This window comes from Brienomyrus brachyistius, unplaced genomic scaffold, assembly GCF_023856365.1.
Source record: "Brienomyrus brachyistius isolate T26 unplaced genomic scaffold, BBRACH_0.4 scaffold32, whole genome shotgun sequence".
Lineage (NCBI taxonomy): Eukaryota > Metazoa > Chordata > Actinopteri > Osteoglossiformes > Mormyridae > Brienomyrus > Brienomyrus brachyistius.
This window is the reverse complement of record NW_026042307.1, coordinates 3,332,869-3,351,302: the sequence shown is the minus strand read 5'-3', so window position 1 is coordinate 3,351,302 and position 18,434 is coordinate 3,332,869. Positions and strand designations below refer to the sequence as shown.

Sequence of the window (18,434 nt, the reverse complement as noted above, 5' to 3'; positions counted from 1 at the left end):
CGGCTCCTCGTGTGTGCCACGCCCCCCTGATTACCCATGTGTTCTTCCCCGATTGTATCCAGCTGTGTCTAGTTACTTTGATCAGTCCTTTGTATTTCAGTCCGTGTCTTACTTGAGTCATTTGTCTGTCATTGATGTTACTTGATGTTAGTTGGCGTCCGATGTTTCCTTCTCCCCGTCCATTGATTAAACCCCTAGTTTTGCCCCGTATTTGCCTGTCTGCCTGCTCATTGCACGCCTTACCCGCACGATCGCTGTTTGTCCGCCACCGATCGTGACAATTTACATAAGTTACTTAAGGATTTATTCCTGCTTTAACAACTCTCGCTCCTACCACTGTTTTGGCTATATTCAACTAAATACAAGATTAAAATCAATAGGAGAAGTGTATTACTTGATGTCATTCTTTTTAAAGATATTAATTTTCAATTTGCAGTCATGTGCATCTACAAGTAACCTTAATTAAAAATATTTTATTAACAGATCCAGTAAAATCTCTCTTACCTTGTGGTCAGTGGTGTCCCATCCACCCATTTCCAGGTTCCTTCATGGTCACTGTCTGTCAGACCGATCCAGGCGTCCGTATGAAGAATAATATTCTTAAGTGGAATAATTTAAATGTGAACATGAAGACATTAACTTAATTTTCCTACTATTATATTTTCTTAAACCAGCATAGAATCAGATGAGGACAGTCACTGTAAGACACAGATTCAGTCCGCTGCCTCCACACCTACAAGCACACCCCCCTTCAGCCGCACTCATTCCCCTGATTACTTAGTCCTGAATAACCAGTCCTATGTCCTCAGTGGGGGGCGGCATGGTGGTGCAGTGGTTAGCACTGTCGCCTCACACCTCTGGGACCCGGGTTCAAGTCTCCGCCTGGGTCACATGTGTGCGGAGTTTGCATGTTCTCCCCATGTCGTCGTGGGGTTTCCTCCGGGTACTCCGGTTTCCCCCCACAGTCCAAAAACATGCTGAGGCTAATTGGAGTTGCTGAATTGCCCGTAGGTGTGCATGTGTGAGTGAATGGTGTGTGAGTGTGCCCTGCGATGGGCTGGCCCCCCATCCTGGGTTGTTCCCTGCCTCGTGCCCATTGATTCCGGGATAGGCTCCGGACCCCCCGCGACCCAATAGGATAAGCGGTTTGGAAAATGGATGGATGGATGTCCTCAGTGTCAGCTATTGTCTCTGTGGATATTTACTGGGTACTTCAGCAGCTCTCTGGTCTTCCCTGAGTGTTCGCATTTCCTTCTATTCTCTCTTGTGTCCATGTGACCCCTGATTCCCGCCCAGACAGCGTCATCTCTGGTTCCTCTATCAGTATCATAGTATGTATCTGCCTCCAGTATCTGCATGTATGCCGACTTTTCCCTGCACCATCTTTTATTCCTGACTTTCTCTGCATTTGGATCCCTGATCCCCCAGGTCCTGCCATTACAAATATAAAATGTACAGATCAGTCATTTCACTCTTTCTCTGTCCTCTATAATATTAACTTATGTAGTGGGAGAAAATATTTTAATGGAACATTCAACGATACGTTTCAATAATCCAGTGTTGTAATGTATACAATGTTAACCATATATTTAGGCATTGGAATCAATATCATTTCTTGGGAAGGAGCCCCTGCCATTTCTACAGGTAATTATTTAGTTCCTCTTTTAGCAGCTTGTAGTTTCTGATTGTTGTTCTGTGTGATTTATTTGCTAGAGTTGTAAAATATTACAGTTTCCATAATGCAGATGTATCTTTTGGTTCTACTTTCCTCTCCCACCTGTTCCTGTTGGCTGTTGATGATAATCAGATCTGCTCCTCTATTTTTACAGTCCTGTTGGCTTTCCTGCCAGGTTCTTTTCTCAGTGGAGATGCAATACAACTGTGTCCCAAACCTTGTCCATCCCTCAGGACAGAGCTGTACTGAAGGTGAAGAGAAACTGAGTGTCAGCTCTATGTGTGACTCCTGATTCCTGTTATGACCGTGTCCAAGGACGAACAAGCAGTGAGCGGGAAAGCAGGATTGGGCACACGGAAGTGCAGAAAACAGGGTTTTATTATGGACAGAGACTACACAGTAAAACAACGTCAATGACTGAACTGGGGAAACAGACTTGAACGTGGACTAAATACACAGGACTACTCAAACTGACAGAAAACAGCTGGTCACAACTGGGTGGCGTGGAACACACGAGCATCGTATGAGCAGGTCATGGCAATTCCCGGCCCAGAGAGCATCACCCCTGGTCCCTCTCAGGGCTACAGTGTATCTCTGCTTCCTGTATCTGAACGTGAGTCTCCTGAATCAATGTTCAGTTTCTATGCCCACGACCCGTGGAACAAGCTTCCTAAAGACCGGAGCTCTGCAAAAACTGTCAGCTCATTTAAATCAGGGCTTAAAACATTACGGTTTGCTGCAGTTTTTCATTAAATTGAATCAGTTTAGTCATGCACTGTCACTACAATATAACTTCTTGTCAGTTAACTATTTGTTTGGCTTTTAGGATTTTTAACCTTTTTTTAAATTATTATCATAATGAATACTATTATTATTTGTATTTTAAATGTGATTTTAATGTCTTTTATTTAAACGTGTCCTATTTAAATGTCTTTTATTTAAATGCCTTTGAATTACCTTGCATTTGAATTATGCTATATAAATAAACTTGCCTATGAGCCAACAAGAGACATAACAATAGAAAAGTTGGGTTGATCTATTTGCATTTGCATAATGATTGATCGCCTTATACTAATTGGTTTGGTCAGATTTTATTAGGTTTGGATAGGTTATCTTGTGAGAAGTGCTTACATGTTGATCAAATTGTGTTTATTTCTTGGAGTGAAATAAAACAAAAATGCCAAAAAAATGAACTTTTAGTATTTTGTTTACTTTTAGCATTTAAGATAATCCACATACTTCGTAGTAAACAGTTACATTTTTTAATTACTTTCTTCTACCGAACTCGAAACACCAATCATATCATGGCATAGAACACACATGCACAAGCACCCTGGTGATATCTTCTACGCAGTGATACAAATGGCGTGTGGCGTATAAGGAAATAGTTTCTAGATTAAACTGCTTACTATAAAGTCTGTGGATTATCTATGTAATAAAGTGACCTGTGGGTGTGCGTGTGTGGGGCAGGGATTTGTGTGGAAGGTAGTAGTTAATTAAGTGGCTACACCTAGGCTGTGAGTGGTGCGGTATTAAAGGAGCTCGGGCGGACCCTGTAAAGCTTAGCACTCGCGGGGTCGGGGAGTTGGGTGCCGCTCCCATGCCGATTAGGGCATGTACTCTGCACCCCTGGCGTGAATGTACCCCTTGTCGGGAGCACACATCGCTCAAGACGTAGTTCCGTCAATCTAAACGTGCAACAGAAATATTACATCGTGTTTGCACATTTAAAAGACTTTTATCACTGTTTCACTTCACGAAGACTGCATTTAACCCATATAAAACTGATAAACTGTGACATGTAGACGACTATCCCCGAAGAAGAGCGTAGATCATTTATTTGTCTCGTCATTAGTTTACTAGTTTATGAACAATGAACTCCTTGGCTTTAATAACCAAAGAAAATTACACAATATTATTCCTTATACATATTTAGTAATAGAGAGAGGAACAATGCCGGATCCATAAAATTGACAGGTCGGGTCAAAAGGTCACTTGTGGGCGGGGCTTGTGTAGGCAGGGTTTGGTTGTGGTGATACGATGTGACGTCACGGGAGTTGGATTTATTAATTATTTATTTATTAAATTATTTATTATTTATTTATTATTGTTTATTATTTTAAATTATTATTTATTATTATTATAAATTATTTATTTTAAATGATTTATTTAATTATTATTTTATTTTTAAATTATATTGAGGAGAGTGCTTATGAGTGTGTGTGTTATTTTAATAAGTTATTATTTTGTCGGGCACAGCCGGGGCTGAGCGGGGGTGGGTTACCTGATGGAGCGTGAGCGTACGGCGTGTCTGGTGTTACGGTACCGCGGTAAGGTCCCGGGCTTTGGAGAATCAGCAAAGGCCTTAGAACCCTGTGTCTGGTGCGGTACTGCGCTAAGGTCCCCACGGGCTTGGATAATCCTCGGAGAGAGCGATGCCGGAGAGCTGAGAGCCGTGCCGCGGCGCGAGTCTGATGCCGGAGAGCTGAGAGCCGTGCCGCTGCGCGAGTCTGTGAGAAACTCTGAGAGACTGAGACTCTGGGAGAAAATGATAAAGTTGGAGCAAAGAATGAGAGGAGGAGGAGGTGGAGGGTCTGTCGTCCAATAAAAACGCTTGGCGGTAGTTTTGACAATGTATGTGTGTTTCTTCCTCACGCAGGCGTTTGTATTACATCAGCGTATGGTGCCACACTTTTGAAGGCCGTCTCTAACGACTTGGGCCATACATGCACCCCCAGTAAAATCAGTTTGAAGCTTTGTTTTCCATATATGACCTCGCACAAGTACAGATATGAGTGCACCTGGTTAATTGCAATTAAATAATCTAGTAAAGACACGCAAGCGTATTACATCAGCGTATGGGGCCATACTTTTGAAGGTCGTCTCTAATGACTCGGGCCATACATCAAGTTGGATACCTTGTCTCCCAGTAAATCCTGTTTTTCATACATGACAGTACAGATATGGGTTAACAGAGAAACGATATGACTGCACCTGGTTGATATTGCGGCGAGCGGGGGGGCCTATTCCTCCTAGGGCAGAGGCACCAGTATCTTCGAGGTCTTACCCTTCCTGCCAGCCAAAGAGGTTCATCCAGGCCTTACCCGCTGAGTATATTATTTCTTTTATTCGCGTGATAAAAATGCTAATTAATTAAATTAAATTAAATTAAAAATAACATTCTAATAATAGGTATTCTCTGTTTTTTCTATGTACAAGAGAGAGACTGCGCTGACCGGTCAAGAGAAAATCTACAAGAGACCTGAATCAGCAGTGTTATAAAGCACATAGCCAACGCTAATTAATAAAGAATTTAAGCATAATAGCCCAGACGTACCATGGCCTATAGCTGGTAGAAATGGAGCTATCCTATGGCCTACAAGATAAAAGCATATGGCACCAAATTGGAATCAATAGTCTTTAAAAGAATAAATGGACTAGCAACTGTCTCTGGGGGAGCACCCCCGGTTAGGTACTATTAAGCAGCATTTAGTGACATGCATCAAAACACATTTTTAAAAACTTTGACAGAATAAAGTCTTAGTTATTTTAATAAATATGTTTTTCAGTAAATGTTTATTCACGCGCATGCGGACAAACACACACCCCGGAGGTCAAACTAAAAAAAAGTTGATACAAACTACAGTTGTATCGGACATGCACACAAAAACACAAAAGAGTTTGCTCAATCAAAAAAACACCAAACATATATAGTTCACGTTTTTTATTAAAATGTATAAGGATTGTTTTGTTATAGCGAAATTTTAAATTAATATGAGTGGGATATAAGTCATTTAGGCAACAGGATTTGAGGAAGAACCTAAATAGCAGCTAGAAATGACCGACCAGGCAGGCAGAAGTCTGCTTTTCTTATCTCACAAGACATAAGTGTGGGGTAGGAACTGTGGAATCAGGCAGGGGTGCAAGAATTTAGGATATAGTCTTGTTATTTTGAAGAAGGTGTACATGATTATTTAATTATATTTAATAGGAACCAGTAAGCTACATTTAGCACCATGCTGCAAATACACATTAAAAAAACTTTAAAGAATAAGGTCTTAGTTATTTTAATAAAGACATCCTACAAGGTGCCCACGGCCCCAGCTTATATAATCTACAAGCTTGATCTGAGATGCTTGCTGGAGTACAATGCTAAGTTGACAACGGTAACGGAGCTGCAGACTGTTTGATAGTTAATGAAACATAGTTCAAATTCAACAGTGTCAGCAGTCATCCACTATGCAGGGAGACTACAGATTCACTATAACGACCCCATTTATCTGCTGGTATTATTTAAAAATTGTTTTGACAGAATAAAGCCTTAGTTATTTTAATAAATATTTTTTTTCAGTAAATGTATATTCATGCTCATGTGCACAAACACACAAACACACACACACACACACCGGTGGTCAGGGGCTTTAAAGTTTAACTTTAGGTCTGTGAAAGTATAGGACCGTGATGTGTATACAGACCCCAAAACATACTAACTTAGTCGTTCATGAGTCTTATTGTGAAAAACCACACAAAATAGACTTGTAAATTTTAAAGAAAAGACATTAACAGCTTTTGATAATGTTTAAATGTATAAAAACTTTAGATGTGTTTGTTAAACAGTCAAACAAAAATGTATTATTTTAAAGTAGTATAAAATATAACCTTAACTTTGGACGCAAGATGAACAACCTACACACACACACACACAGCAAAACCCCAAGCATGCGCACAAGCGCACAACCAAAGGTTGGGAAGTGTGCTTTCCTTATCTCACAAGTCATGGAAGGGTGGGGGGGGGGGCACATAAGTGGGGGGTAGGAACTGTGGAATCAGGCAAGGGTATAAGAATTTAGGATATAGTCTTGTTATTTTAAAGAAGGTGTACATGATTATTTAATTACATTTAATAGCAACCAGTAAGCTGCATTTACACATTAAATGCAAATACACATTAAAAAATTTAAAGAATGGTAATATATCTTGACCATAGTTTTTAGTTACACAAATGTTTTAAAATGTGACATGAAAGTTTTTCAGATATACAGATGTTTTAAAACGTAACAAAGTTTTTCAAAGTAAGATGTACAAATGTTTTAAAATGTGGGAAGTGTGCTTTCCTTATCTCACAAGTCATGGAAGGGTGGGAGGGGGGCCACATAAGTGGGGGTAGGAACTGTGGAATCAGGCAAGGGTGTAAGAATTTAGGATATAGTCTTGTTATTTTAAAGAAGGTGTACATGCTTATTTAATTACATTTAATAGCAACCAGTAAGCTGCATTTACACATTAAATGCAAATACACATTAAAAACTTTAAAGAATGGTAATATATCTTGACCATAGTTTTTAGTTACACAAATATTTTAAGACGTAACATGAAAGTTTTTCAAAGTAAGATGTACAAATGTTTAAAATCTGACATGAAATTTTTTTAGGTAAGATGTACAAATTTTTTAAAATGTGACATGAAAGTTTTTCAAAGTAAGACGTACAAATGTTTTAAAATGTAACGTGAAAGTTTTTCAAAGTAAGATGTACAAATGTTTTAAAATGTGACATGAAAGTTTTTCAGATAAACAGATGTTTTAAAACGTAACATGAAAGTTTTTCAAAGTAAGATGTACAGATGTTTTAAGACGTAACATGAAAGTTTTTCAAAGTAAGATGTACAGATGTTTTAAGATGTAAGATGTTTGGGGTGTTTTACAAAAACATTCTGTTATTTGTTTGCAGCACAAACGTATTTTTAAAATGTACAAAGTTTTATGCATTCATTTTGTGAATTAGTTTTGAAATCTAATATGAACATGGCTTTTATTTTACAAAAGCAAAGTTGTAAAAATTTTGTAGGGTTTTTATCAAAGGAGATTTTGTTAATGTAACATAAAGTTTTTTTATTTTCAAAGTTGCACAAGTGTTTCAAAATGTATCATGTATACGTGTGTTGTATTTTTCAAGCTTGTACAAAAATGTTTATGTACATTTATCAAATGAGTTTTTAAAATGTACCATGACCGGGTGTTTTATTATTCAAAATAAAAGTTGTACATATGTTTTGTTATATGTATGCACCACGGTTGTGTTTTTAAAATGTACTAATTTTGTGAGGTGGTGGGAATAAAGCGTATTTAAAGGGGTACCTCTCATGGAATCTACCAATCTTTACCAGCTGATGAACCCTGAGCCACACGGGGACTGGGGGTTTTAACCGTGAGACTCGACACCTGGGCATTAGATCCTTATGTCAGCAATGGTCCCCATGCATGTACCCAGTGTAGGGTCAGGTCCAGAGAAAGCTGTAACTACGAGTGCACCTGGTTAACAGCATTTAATTTATAACAGTACGAGCTAGAAAAATGCATTTAGCAGTCGCATTAAAACACGTTAAAGACTTTAAAGAATAAAGCCTTTGTTATTTTTTAATAAAGATGGCTTTTCAGTAAATGTTGGCTTTCCTACAAGGTGACCCCTGAGGCCTATGCTTATAGCATCCGGGTGCCTGATTTGAGATGCTTACTGAGGATGCCATGTTAACACCGGTAACTGAGCTGCACCATGTGTCACACTTAATGAAACTTAGTCCTAATTCAACAGAACCAGTCGTCATCCACTTTGCAGTGAGACTTCTGAGCGAAAAGTGAGCGAAGTTTCATTTTCTTACTTTACCACCTATCGGTTAGTAAGGGAAATGGAGACGGTAATATGTCGGACACGTCAATGGCATTGAGCGCGAGGGAGTGTGTGGTGTGGCGCGAGCTGCTAGCTGATGTAACGCTGCGAACAGTGGGGCTCTTACGTTTTTAAGATGCGGCTAACTATCCCCGAGACACTTTAGCCAGGTTCGTGTATATTTGCTCTTAATGCTGCGGTCAACGCCAGGAGGGAGCTGGCTAGCAATAACATCTTTAGCTGGTCTTAAAGCTTGCTGTATTTTTCATTCAGTACATACACGGTTTAGAAGAAAACCTAATCGACATTTAAATAAATAAAAAATAAACATACAAAACTATTGAAATCCACCAGAAGCATGTGCATATTTTTCTGGTTTGCATGTTATATGTGGTTGTCTAAGCACCGTCGGGCCTAGTGTTTGATAGGTGATGGAGAAGCATACGGTCGTAAACTGCATGCGCTTATGCCAACAGGTGTTTAACATACAAACATAGACGCTTTCTTTAACGTGAAACATTTAAAGGCTCATTCTGTTTTGTCGACATTCTTAATTTTATTCAAGTAGCCTCTAATCACCTTACACTTGTTCTATTTTACTGTAGAGTATTTTAAAACAATGTCACTGTAATGTCACCACATGTCAAAGCTAACAAGGTAACATGATTGTATCAGCGGAACAAAAAGCCGTCGCCTGGATATGTATAGACAGATCATGTATTGCTCAGCAAATTGACCGCATTATGAAATCTATTTGTATTTAGACAAATATATTGGGAATGAAGTGTCGCGTTTTAAGAGGCAGACATTGAGGCCGAATTTAAGTCGGTCACAAATGTATTTTTCTTCTGCAGCTAGAAGCGTTGTCTGAGCCTGATTTTAACTGGCATGTCGGTGTGGGATTCTTATAGTAGAAGTTATGTGAATTGCGGTACTCTGAAATTAAGTGATATGTGTATTAGAATCGTGAAGTGTCATCTTCCTTTTGTTTTAGGTTCCCCCTGGGCATTTTTATGAACTGTATTGCAATATCAGACAGTGTGTCATGAATTTCTGAAGGCATGTTATATATGACCGTTTCTTGGATATGTCTCTTGTACAGTAGTTGCAGTTTGTCAGGACAAGACTGTTTGCCTAATGTGACATGGTGAACAAGTCCTGTGATTAAAGCATGTCTGCTGCTTAAAACATTGTGTTGTATGCTGAAGGTTTCTTGCCGGTACACGTTGAATTACCGTTCCATTAGAATATTCAAGTGTTATTTTTAAATCATTTAATGAAATAGGTATTTATCTCATCATTGATGATGACTGTGGTCCACCTGTATGACAAGTAACCTGTCCCGGACAGAGGTTTCTTCAAGGCCTGTTGTAGGAACCCCATGGTGTAGCATTATGAGAAAGTACACAGGGAGTAGTACAAATGAGCAGTCGCTCTGCCCCTCTTTTACTCATTTTGGATGCTTAAATTACTAAATTGTGTCTTTAATGCTATTCTGTATGATTCTATGGTCTGAGTGAGTCTCCAGTACTACATGAATGGTAAACTTAAAAACTCTACTTCTCTTAGCTTAATAATATTTTCTTTCTTGAGTTGAATTAGTTTGTGTCTAATTTTCATTTTATTGATTTTCTGCACACTTGGATTATTTATTTGCCCCCCTTGTCTTAAAGGCTAGAGGGGGTCTGTGCTTGTGACCTGGCAATTATTTTCGGTGTTTGTCACTAAACTTGCAATATAAAATTTGAAGACAGGTCTGTGACCTGTGCTTGCAACAAAAAACGTCTAAGTGGTAGTAGGCGAAGCACAGCGCTGCCTATACTTTCTGAAAAGGCTAATCTTTTATGGCACAGGCAGGAAAAAGGTGATGATCCACTAGCAGCTCCAAGACGAAAATGGGGTTTATTAAAGAAAAACAGAGCACCCTGGGGTAAAATACTAAGCAAAAAGACCGCGAGGGGTCCGAAACAAGCTAGGAGAAATAAGAATGAACTAAAGAAATCATTAAGTAACACAACTAAGGAACTGGGCTAAACAGAGAGCAGGACTAAAAAAACCAAGCACACAGTTCACAACTAACACTGACCACGGACAGACGGACCACGGCACGCGCACACATACATACATACAAATGCACACCCACTACCACCCCAGTCTTGTCTCTTAACGCACGCGCTTAGGCCTTTTTGGAAAAAACATTAATCACCGCAAGCACTTAAAGCCCTCTAGCCTTTAAGACAAGGGGGGCAAATAAATAATCCAAGTGTGCAGAAAATCAATAAAATGAAAATTAGACACAAACTAATTCAACTCAAGAAAGAAAATATTATTAAGCTAAGAGAAGTAGAGTTTTTAAGTTTACCATTCATGTAGTACTGGAGACTCACTCAGACCATAGAATCATACAGAATAGCATTAAAGACACAATTTAGTAATTTAAGCATCCAAAATGAGTAAAAGAGGGGCAGAGCGACTGCTCATTTGTACTACTCCCTGTGTACTTTCTCATAATGCTACACCATGGGGTTCCTACAACAGGCCTTGAAGAAACCTCTGTCCGGGACAGGTTACTTGTCATACAGGTGGACCACAGTCATCATCAATGATGAGATAAATACCTATTTCATTAAATGATTTAAAAATAACACTTGAATATTCTAATGGAACGGTAATTCAACGTGTACCGGCAAGAAACCTTCAGCATACAACACAATGTTTTAAGCAGCAGACATGCTTTAATCACAGGACTTGTTCACCATGTCACATTAGGCAAACAGTCTTGTCCTGACAAACTGCAACTACTGTACAAGAGACATATCCAAGAAACGGTCATATATAACATGCCTTCAGAAATTCATGACACACTGTCTGATATTGCAATACAGTTCATAAAAATGCCCAGGGGGAACCTAAAACAAAAGGAAGATGACACTTCACGATTCTAATACACATATCACTTAATTTCAGAGTACCGCAATTCACATAACTTCTACTATAAGAATCCCACACCGACATGCCAGTTAAAATCAGGCTCAGACAACGCTTCTAGCTGCAGAAGAAAAATACATTTGTGACCAACTTAAATTCGGCCTCAATGTCTGCCTCTTAAAACGCGACACTTCATTCCCAATATATTTGTCTAAATACAAATAGATTTCATAATGCGGTCAATTTGCTGAGCAATACATGATCTGTCTATACATATCCAGGCGACGGCTTTTTGTTCCGCTGATACAATCATGTTACCTTGTTAGCTTTGACATGTGGTGACATTACAGTGACATTGTTTTAAAATACTCTACAGTAAAATAGAACAAGTGTAAGGTGATTAGAGGCTACTTGAATAAAATTAAGAATGTCGACAAAACAGAATGAGCCTTTAAATGTTTCACGTTAAAGAAAGCGTCTATGTTTGTATGTTAAACACCTGTTGGCATAAGCGCATGCAGTTTACGACCGTATGCTTCTCCATCACCTATCAAACACTAGGCCCGACGGTGCTTAGACAACCACACATAACATGCAAACCAGAAAAATATGCACATGCTTCTGGTGGATTTCAATAGTTTTGTATGTTTATTTTTTATTTATTTAAATGTCGATTAGGTTTTCTTCTAAACCGTGTATGTACTGAATGAAAAATACAGCAAGCTTTAAGACCAGCTAAAGATGTTATTGCTAGCCAGCTCCCTCCTGGCGTTGACCGCAGCATTAAGAGCAAATATACACGAACCTGGCTAAAGTGTCTCGGGGATAGTTAGCCGCATCTTAAAAACGTAAGAGCCCCACTGTTCGCAGCGTTACATCAGCTAGCAGCTCGCGCCACACCACACACTCCCTCGCGCTCAGTGCCATTGACGTGTCCGACATATTACCGTCTCCATTTCCCTTACTAACCGATAGGTGGTAAAGTAAGAAAATGAAACTTCGCTCACTTTTCGCTCAGAAATCTCACTGCAAAGTGGATGACGACTGGTTCTGTTGAATTAGGACTAAGTTTCATTAAGTGTGACACATGGTGCAGCTCAGTTACCGGTGTTAACATGGCATCCTCAGTAAGCATCTCAAATCAGGCACCCGGATGCTATAAGCATAGGCCTCAGGGGTCACCTTGTAGGAAAGCCAACATTTACTGAAAAGCCATCTTTATTAAAAAATAACAAAGGCTTTATTCTTTAAAGTCTTTAACGTGTTTTAATGCGACTGCTAAATGCATTTTTCTAGCTCGTACTGTTATAAATTAAATGCTGTTAACCAGGTGCACTCGTAGTTACAGCTTTCTCTGGACCTGACCCTACACTGGGTACATGCATGGGGACCATTGCTGACATAAGGATCTAATGCCCAGGTGTCGAGTCTCACGGTTAAAACCCCCAGTCCCCGTGTGGCTCAGGGTTCATCAGCTGGTAAAGATTGGTAGATTCCATGAGAGGTACCCCTTTAAATACGCTTTATTCCCACCACCTCACAAAATTAGTACATTTTAAAAACACAACCGTGGTGCATACATATAACAAAACATATGTACAACTTTTATTTTGAATAATAAAACACCCGGTCATGGTACATTTTAAAAACTCATTTGATAAATGTACATAAACATTTTTGTACAAGCTTGAAAAATACAACACACGTATACATGATACATTTTGAAACACTTGTGCAACTTTGAAAATAAAAAAACTTTATGTTACATTAACAAAATCTCCTTTGATAAAAACCCTACAAAATTTTTACAACTTTGCTTTTGTAAAATAAAAGCCATGTTCATATTAGATTTCAAAACTAATTCACAAAATGAATGCATAAAACTTTGTACATTTTAAAAATACGTTTGTGCTGCAAACAAATAACAGAATGTTTTTGTAAAACACCCCAAACATCTTACATCTTAAAACATCTGTACATCTTACTTTGAAAAACTTTCATGTTACGTTTTAAAACATCTGTTTATCTGAAAAACTTTCATGTCACATTTTAAAACATTTGTACATCTTACTTTGAAAAACTTTCACGTTACATTTTAAAACATTTGTACGTCTTACTTTGAAAAACTTTCACGTTACATTTTAAAACATTTGTACATCTTACCTAAAAAAATTTCATGTCAGATTTTAAACATTTGTACATCTTACTTTGAAAAACTTTCACGTTACATTTTAAAACATTTGTACATCTTACTTTGAAAAACTTTCATGTCACATTTTAAAACATTTGTACATCTTACCTAAAAAAATTTCATGTCAGATTTTAAACATTTGTACATCTTACTTTGAAAAACTTTCATGTTACGTCTTAAAATATTTGTGTAACTAAAAACTATGGTCAAGATATATTACCATTCTTTAAAGTTTTTAATGTGTATTTGCATTTAATATGTAAATGCAGCTTACTGGTTGCTATTAAATGTAATTAAATAAGCATGTACACCTTCTTTAAAATAACAAGACTATATCCTAAATTCTTATACCCTTGCCTGATTCCACAGTTCCTACCCCCACTTATGTGGCCCCCCTCCCACCCTTCCATGACTTGTGAGATAAGGAAAGCACACTTCCCACATTTTAAAACATTTGTACATCTTACTTTGAAAAACTTTGTTACGTTTTAAAACATCTGTATATCTGAAAAACTTTCATGTCACATTTTAAAACATTTGTGTAACTAAAAACTATGGTCAAGATATATTACCATTCTTTAAATTTTTTAATGTGTATTTGTATTTAATGTGTAAATGCAGCTTACTGGTTGCTATTAAATGTAATTAAATAATCATGTACACCTTCTTTAAAATAACAAGACTATATCCTATATTCTTACACCCTTGCCTGATTCCACAGTTCCTACCCCCCACTTATGTGCCCCCCCCCCCCACCCTTCCATGACTTGTGAGATAAGGAAAGCACACTTCCCAACCTTTGGTTGTGCGCTTGTGCGCATGCTTGGGGTTTTGCTGTGTGTGTGTGTGTGTAGGTTGTTCATCTTGCGTCCAAAGTTAAGGTTATATTTTATACTACTTTAAAATAACACATTTTTGTTTGACTGTTTAACAAACAGATCTAAAGTTTTTATACATTTAAACATTAACAAAAGCTGTTAATGTCTTTTCTTTAAAATTTACAAGTCTATTTTGTGTGGTTTTTCACAATAAGACTCATGAACGACTAAGTTAGTATGTTTTGGGGTCTGTATACACATCGCGGTCCTATACTTTCACAGACCTAAAGTTAAACTTTAAAGCCCCTGACCACCGGTGTGTGTGTGTGTGTGTTTGTGTGTTTGTGCACATGAGCATGAATATACATTTACTGAAAAAACATATTTATTAAAATAATTAAGGCTTTATTCTGTCAAAACAATTTTTAAATAATACCAGCAGATAAATGGGGTCGTTATAGTGAATCTGTAGTCTCCCTGCATAGTGGATGACTGCTGACACTGTTGAATTTGAACTATGTTTCATTAACTATCAAACAGTCTGCAGCTCCGTTACCGTTGTCAACTTAGCATTGTACTCCAGCAAGCATCTCAGATCAAGCTTGTAGATTATATAAGCTGGGGCCGTGGGCACCTTGTAGGATGTCTTTATTAAAATAACTAAGACCTTATTCTTTAAAGTTTTTTTAATGTGTATTTGCAGCATGGTGCTAAATGCAGCTTACTGGTCCCTATTAAATATAATTAAATAATCATGTACACCTTCTTTAAAATAACAAGACTATATCCTAAATTCTTGCACCCCTGCCTGATTCCACAGTTCCTACCCCACACTTATGTGGCCCCCCTCCCACCCTTCCATGACTTGTGAGATAAGAAAAGCAGACTTCTGCCTGCCTGGTCGGTCATTTCTAGCTGCTATTTAGGTTCTTCCTCAAATCCTGTTGCCTAAATGACTTATATCCCACTCATATTAATTTAAAATTTCGCTATAACAAAACAATCCTTATACATTTTAATAAAAAACGTGAACTATATATGTTTGGTGTTTTTTTGATTGAGCAAACTCTTTTGTGTTTTTGTGTGCGTGTCCGATACAACTGTAGTTTGTATCAACTTTTTTTTAGTTTGACCTCCGGGGTGTGTGTTTGTCCGCATGCGCGTGAATAAACATTTACTGAAAAACATATTTATTAAAATAACTACGACTTTATTCTGTCAAAGTTTTAAAAAATGTGTTTTGATGCATGTCACTAAATGCTGCTTAATAGTACCTAACCGGGGGTGCTCCCCCAGAGACAGTTGCTAGTCCATTTATTCTTTTAAAGACTATTGATTCCAATTTGGTGCCATATGCTTTTATCTTGTAGGCCGTAGGATAGCTCCATTTCTACCAGCTATAGGCCATGGTACGTCTGGGCTATTATGCTTAAATTCTTTATTAATTAGTGTTGGCTATGTGCTTTATAACACTGCTGATTCAGGTCTCTTGTAGATTTTCTCTTGACCGGTCAGCGCAGTCTCTCTCTTGTACATAGAAAAAACAGAGAATACCTATTATTAGAATGTTATTTTAAATTTAATTTAATTTAATTAATTAGCATTTTTATCACGCGAATAAAAGAAATAATATACTCACCGGGTAAGGCCTGGATGAAACTTGTGGCTCTTTGGCTGGCAGGAAGGGTAAGACCTCGAAGATACTTGTGCCTCTGCCCTAGGAGGAATAGGCCCCCGCTCGCCGCAATATCAACCAGGTGCAGTCATATCGTTTCTCTGTTAACCCATATCTGTACTGTCATGTATGAAAAACAGGATTTACTGGGAGACAAGGTATCCAACTTGATGTATGGCCCGAGTCATTAGAGACGACCTTCAAAAGTATGGCCCCATACGCTGATGTAATACGCTTGCGTGTCTTTACTAGATTATTTAATTGCAATTAACCAGGTGCACTCATATCTGTACTTGTGCGAGGTCATATATGGAAAACAAAGCTTCAAACTGATTTTACTGGGGGTGCATGTATGGCCCAAGTCGTTAGAGACGGCCTTCAAAAGTGTGGCACCATACGCTGATGTAATACAAACGCCTGCGTGAGGAAGAAACACAAATACATTGTCAAAACTACCGCCAAGCGTTTTTATTGGACGACAGACCCTCCACCTCCTCCTCCTCTCATTCTTTGCTTCAACTTTATCATTTTCTCCCAGAGTCTCAGTCTCTCAGAGTTTCTCACAGACTCGCGCAGCGGCACGGCTCTCAGCTCTCCGGCATCGCTCTCTCCGAGGATTATCCAAGCCCGTGGGGACCTTAGCGCAGTACCGCACCAGACACAGGGTTCTAAGGCCTTTGCTGATTCTCCAAAGCCCGGGACCTTACCGCGGTACCGTAACACCAGACATGCCGTACGCTCACGCTCCATCAGGTAACCCACCCCCGCTCAGCCCCGGCTGTGCCCGACAAAATAATAACTTATTAAAATAACACACACACTCATAAGCACTCTCCTCAATATAGCACTCTCCTCAATATAATTTAAAAATAAAATAATAATTAAATAAATCATTTAAAATAAATAATTTATAATAATAATAAATAATAATTTAAAATAATAAACAATAATAAATAAATAATAAATAATTTAATAAATAAATAATTAATAAATCCAACTCCCGTGACGTCACATCGTATCACCACAACCAAACCCCGCCTACACAAGCCCCGCCCACAAGTGACCTTTTGACCCGACCTGTCAATTTTATGGATCCGGCATTGTTCCTCTCTCTAGTAATGAATTTTCTCCACAACAAGGAGAATGCTCTAATACAGTGATCTGAAATACATAAACAAAAAAGATGTTTGTCTTTATGACGGCTAAGCTGACATGAAATCCATTTCCATTCACTCCTTTGATTCTATCACGAAATGCTGTTAGCAAGCAACAAATTTAACGAAATATATAATAATTACGGAATTTCATAAATGCCATATCCTGTGCAACACGGGGCGGGGGGGGGGGGGGGGATGCATTTTACGGCTGCTTGATTGTTTCATATTTAAGAAACTGGCTTAGTAACTGTGCTGTTAGTACCTTACAAAGTTTGCACTGTTTATTGATGTTGGTCTATTGTGCAGGTTTATGAAAAGCATATTAGGAGAAGATCAACTGACAGGAAAATGCAGGGGTGGAGAGGGGGTGTGTCTTTATATATAAGGATATGCACCCTTTTCAAATCTAGCTGCACTGAAACTGAATCTGTGACGCTTGTTCAAATAACAACTTTAGGTCCACTATGTGTATTATCAATATAATTATGATATGATCATCTGAGACAAAGATGCATTTGAATCAGGGCTGGTTCTAGACAGGCATATATGAGGGGGCAGACAGAAATATGAAGGGGGCATATGGTGGCGACGGACGCGGGAATGGGGCGGGGTGGTGCTGGGGGTGAGGGTGCTCTGGATAACTCTTTTTGTTATGTAATTGGATTGCACTTTGTCAGGCCTCTTCCCTAAGACCTGTCCAACTTGGATGTCCCCCCTAAAGGCTAAGCTTCTGCTGGTGTAGCTCTTAGGGTCACTGAGGCACGCAAACCTCCAGACCACAATAAGCTGGCAATCCCTCAGGGGGAAAACTGAAAAATAAAATATTCCTCATCAGATTATAACAACTAAAAACATGACATTTACCTTAATTGGATGGCCTATATCAAATATATTCAAACTCAACCATAACACTTCTCACTTTTGCCAATATTAACAAAACTTAAAAGGGTAGTCAAAGTTATATAAAAAGAAAAAATCAATTCAAGCCTTGAAAAATAAAACTGAAAAATAGAATAAAAAGAATAAAGGGGCGGCATGGTGATGCAGTGGTTAGCACTGTTGCCTCACACCTCTGGGACCCGGGTTCGAATCTCCGCTTGGGTCACATGTGTGCGGAGTTTGCATGTTCTCCCCATGTCGTCGTGGGGTTTCCTCCATGTGCTCAGGTTTCCCTCCACAGTCCAAAAAACGTGCTGAGGCTAATTGGAGTTGCTAAATTGAACATAGGTGTGCATGTGTGGGTGAATGGTGTGTGAGTGTGCCCTGCGATGGGCTGGCCCCCCATCCTGGGTTGTTCCCTGCCTCATGCCCATAGACTCCGGACC

General features: G+C 38.6%; 1 protein-coding gene across 1 annotated transcript in view; it reads right to left on the bottom strand.

Annotated features, from left to right (window-relative positions):
* The window catches only part of LOC125721094 (CD209 antigen-like), a 32,098-nt gene that overhangs the window by 215 nt on the left and 13,449 nt on the right, over positions 1 to 18,434 (bottom strand). Inside the window, exons 3-4 of the mRNA XM_048997027.1 lie at positions 1,765 to 1,920; positions 505 to 613 (exon numbers count right to left, since the gene is read on the bottom strand). Coding sequence (XP_048852984.1) covers positions 505 to 613; positions 1,765 to 1,920 — 265 coding nt within the window. The remainder of the gene's footprint in view (positions 1 to 504; positions 614 to 1,764; positions 1,921 to 18,434) is intronic.